Source organism: Tympanuchus pallidicinctus, unplaced genomic scaffold (assembly GCF_026119805.1).
Source record: "Tympanuchus pallidicinctus isolate F22 unplaced genomic scaffold, pur_lepc_1.0 scaffold18, whole genome shotgun sequence".
NCBI lineage: Eukaryota > Metazoa > Chordata > Aves > Galliformes > Phasianidae > Tympanuchus > Tympanuchus pallidicinctus.
The window spans coordinates 6765908-6770262 of NW_026294699.1; the positions used below are offsets into that span (position 1 = coordinate 6765908).

The window sequence follows — 4355 nt, forward strand, 5'->3', positions numbered from 1 at the left end:
GCTGCCGGCCGCCCCCGGCAGGCCAACGCCCGGCGCTGGCGGCGCGGCCGGGCCCGTGGCATTTCCTCTGAGCTCACTGCGGCTGACGCGGCGCTGCTTCCCTCGGAAGAGGAAGGAGAGAGGGAGCCTCGCGGCGGCGGGCTGGTGGACGCGGGCCCCTCGCCCTCGTACCGGTGGCGGCGCTGGGGGCGGCCGGAGCGGACGAGAGGGCTGGCTGCGGCGGCGGGGGCCGGCATGGACCGAACCCCCGCCGCGCCATGGCCGCCCGCGTGCCGGAGCCGCGCGCCTTCTGGCCCCTGCTGACCTGCGCGTGCACCGCGCTGCTCTGCCTCTGCCAGGCCCTGGGGGGCCGCGCGGCGGCGGCGGCGGAGGGCGAGGAAGAGGAGGGCGCGGCGGAGGCGGGCTCGGTGCCGCTGCTGAAGGGCTCGGCGCTGCTGCTGCTGGGCTGCCTGCTGGCCCGCTGCTGCGGCGCGGCGGGAGGCGGCTCGAGGCCCGGCGGGGGCTGGGGCCCCTCGGCGGCGCGGCGCAGCGCCCTGGAGGGCTTCCACGCGCGGCGGCTGCGGCTCTCGCCCCACGTGCTGGGGCACAGCAAAGCGCACGTCGGGCGCGTGGTGGCCGAGCTGGTGCGCGCCGCCAAGGCGCAGGGGCTGCAGCCCGGCCCGACGGCCCTCAGCCTGCGCGGGGACTTCGTGCGCGTCGGCAGCGCCTACGAGCAGCACAAGGTGTGCAGTCCCGACTGCTTCGACGTCCTGGTGCCGCTGCGCCTGCCGCCGCGCCTGCAGCCCGAGCCGTGCCGCGCCGCGCCGAGCGGAGCCTTCGTCTGCGGTCTGCGGGCGCCCGCGGGGGCCGGCTGGCCGCGCCGCTACCGGCCCTTCGTGGAGGGCTTCTGCGCGGATCCGCGAGGACGCCGCCTGCTCTCCTCGGCGCTGGTGCTGCGCTGGTTCCAAGGCCACCTGCAGCGCTGCCTGGGCGCCGTGCGCTACCGGCTGCAGGAGCGCTGCCGCATCAGCCTGGCCGCCTGCCCCGGCCGGCCGCCCACGCTGCACATCCGGCCCTGCTCCGACTACGTGTGCTGCCACATCTCCATGGCCGTGCGCCTCATCCCCGCCATCCCGCTGGGCGACGCGCTCTACCTCACGGCGCTGCCCCCCGACGTGCCGCCGGCCGGCCCGGCCCACGAGGCGCTGTGGGGCCTCAACGCCTCGCGGCACGAGCAGCGGCTGCTGGCCTGGCTGAAGGAGCAGGCCCCGGCCTCGTCCTGCCACCTGAAGTGCCTGCAGCTCCTCAAGGGCCTGCGGGACCTGCGCGGGCAGAGCCTGGAGGAGCCCTTCTGCTCGCAGTGGGGCCGGGTGCTCTCCTCCTACGTGCTGAAGACGGCCCTCTTCTCCCTGATGCTGCACGGGCCCCTGGAGGCCTGGGACGAGCGGTTCCTGGTGGAGCGCCTGGAGGACCTGGTGATGTACCTCAGGGACTGCCTCCGCAAGCAGACGCTGATGCATTTCTTCCTGGGCAACGCCAGCCTCCCCGAGGCCGTGGCGCTGCCCAGGTTCCTCAAGGAAGCCGCCCCGGTGAACTTGCTGGCCGCCTTCGATGGGCCCACGCTGGACCTGGCCGCCTTCCAGCTGTTGTACACCTGGAGCCAGGCGCCGCACCTCATCAGGACGTACGGCGGAGCCCGGTACCTGCGGCCGGCTGCGTGCCGGCACGGCGCCGAGGCGCGGCAGGAGCTGCCCGCGGAGTGAGGGATCGCCGTGCGCCCGGCTGCCCGCGGTGGGACCCGCTGGGATGTTCTGTGGTTTTATCCCCGAACCTGAGAAAACTGGGAAACCGAAGGCTGAGACTTAAGGAAATGGCGATAGCTTTTATTTTTAATGTCGTCGTGGTGGGTTGTTCGTAGGAGGATTACAGAATTTCTGGGGAAGTGCCTTGGTAGGAAAGCGTTACTTTTGGTCGGTTCAAACTGACAGTTCTGCAGATCTATCTTAACTTGCCCTAGTGGCAAAACTGACCTTTTCTGAGATGTGATTTTTAGGGTACAAAATCCATTTGGGATTTAAAAATCCCGTGAGCACAAACAAAACCTCTTACTGTGCCGAGGTGCTCTTAAAATGAGATGAGCATTTGAGCATAGGTATTGGTTGCAGTCTGAAATGCTCAGTGACATGCTTTAAGTTTCCTGTGTAATGTAAAACATCGTGCTGAATGGAAATGTAATAAGCATCTTAAAGCAGAACTAGGGGGAGAAGTGAAACTTCTGATGATAGCATGAAGAATCTACTTGTGCATTTCTGTTTTAAATGAAGGTTATGCTGAAGGATTGAAATACTGAGAAAAAGAAACAAATAGCACTTTATTTTCACAAAGGCCTTAATTTTAGGATAATTGGCTGCACTAAATACTCACTGTGGAGAAGGCATTAGTATTTTATTAAAGGGGTGATGTTTGAGTCATCCTCAGGAAAACCTTCTTTTTACAGAAATACTCTGGGTTCTTGTTTTTGAGATATTTTGCATATGATTTTCTCAGAACATGCTCTGACACAAGGACAACAACAACACAAACTTCCTGTTAGGTTTGGAACCAGGCTTCAACCAGTCCGCATCTCACTGATGTGTTCTGCCTGCTGCGCCCCTGTGCTTTCCAGGAGCAGTTGGTGGCTTTTGGGGCTGCCACCATCTGCCTGCTTGTGGCACTGTTTTGACCAAATGACCTGATGGGATTTTTCTAGTGTGAGCAAATTGTTATCTTACTGTGGGGAGGAGGAAGTAAAATATTTCAGGGTACTCAAAAATGGTTTAGCACTTATTCATGGTACGGCGAAGCAGCTGTGGCTTCGGAAGTATTGTAAATGTAAGCATCAGCGAGGTAATTTCCACTCCTTATGGAAAGAGTGCGTGAGAATACTTCCCAGAGTTCTCACAGGGCTGAACAGGCAGCACTGAGCTGTTGTGCTTCTCCCTTGTCTCGGTTGTGAGGTTCAGCTTGAAGGAGTGCTCGGGCTGTCAGCCTCTGCCTGGTGTCTGTGTCTCTGGGATGGCGTGTAGAGCTGTACTGCAGCCGGTATGGGACCCTCATGTCTCCCAGGGTGTCAGCAAATGTAGAATTCCAAACCTTTAAGTTAAAATATCGAGTTACTGAATTACTGATGCTCAGGAAGTTGAACGTGTGCTTCATTACCACTACTCTGCATCCTAGGTGAGCACTCTGAAATGGATTATAAATTATGAAAGGTAACCCCTGGGATGCTTCAGGATGACTTGAAATTACTGAGACACTCCTCCCTGATGTACATACTGGTGTGCCTTATTCACAGCTCTATGCAACAAAGCACAAACATTTGTAAGATCTACAAAGCTTTATACAAATCTATTTTTCTAAATGGAAACACTCCCCAGGCAGATGTTTGCCTGCTTCTGTCTCTATTTTTTTAACTGCTCTTGCAGTCTTATTTTCAGGTAATTATAGACAAGGTCATACCCGCAAGTTGGGTTTTTTTTATATTTGAAGCACCGTGCTTCTTTCTACAAATAAAACCAGTGTATTTAAAGGTAGTATTGATCAAATGTTCTTTGCACATGGTATTTAAGGCTAAGTAAGCTACCTTGGTTGTCTTTTTGTAGCAGACCATATGTACTATTTTTGCAGACTTGTATTATTTGGTGTTTGAAATGACTGCAGGGCTGTGGTCAACACCATTGGATCTTCAAGGACTGGATGAGCAATCCAGGGCATTGTGGCTGCCTGCACACCCAACAGAAACACTCCAGCTCTTTATTCTGGCATCACAGCCACTCCAGCTGGCTGATGGTTTGTTCTCATCACTGTGCATCCCTCTCTCAGAAAAGTAATTCCTTCTGTGAGAGGGATGCATGCTTGGTGTGTGTCCTGTACTGGTGGAAGGCTGTAAGGGTGAGAACTTTGTTGTGGAAGTGTAGGTGAAGGAAAAGAGGGTTGCGTTCAGGCAATTCTTGACAAGGGGAGATGGTAGAGAGTAGCAGTGGTTTAGGTGATGGAAGTTGGGCTGAGGGATGAGTGAGAATGGTGGCAAGCTGTCAATGAAGATGCACTGAGCTGAAGGATGTGAGGATGCAGCCTATCAATACCTGAAGGGAACCTACACCCAGGAGGGGAGTAAACTCTTCAGAAGGGCTGACAACAGCAGGACTAGGGGAAATGGATCAAAGTTGAAGGAGGAAAGATTTAGGTTGGATGTTAGGGGGAAGTTCTTCACAAGGACAGTGGTTAGGCCCTGGAACAGGCTGCCCAGGGAGGTTGTGGATGCCCCGTCCTTGGACGTGTTCAAGGCCAGGTTGGACGGGGTCCTGGGCAACCTGATCTGAATGTGTGTGTTTGGT

At 57.1% G+C, this 4355-nt stretch overlaps 1 protein-coding gene across 1 annotated transcript; it reads left to right on the forward strand.

The window, feature by feature from the left end:
• Nucleotides 1–218: 218 nt before the first annotated feature.
• Nucleotides 219–3518, forward strand: ITPRIPL2 (ITPRIP like 2). Its single transcript, XM_052680197.1, has one exon. It carries the CDS (start codon nucleotides 258–260, stop codon nucleotides 1740–1742), a length of 1485 nt encoding a protein of 494 aa, XP_052536157.1. The 5' UTR covers nucleotides 219–257; the 3' UTR covers nucleotides 1743–3518.
• The last annotated feature ends 837 nt before the right edge of the window (nucleotides 3519–4355 follow it).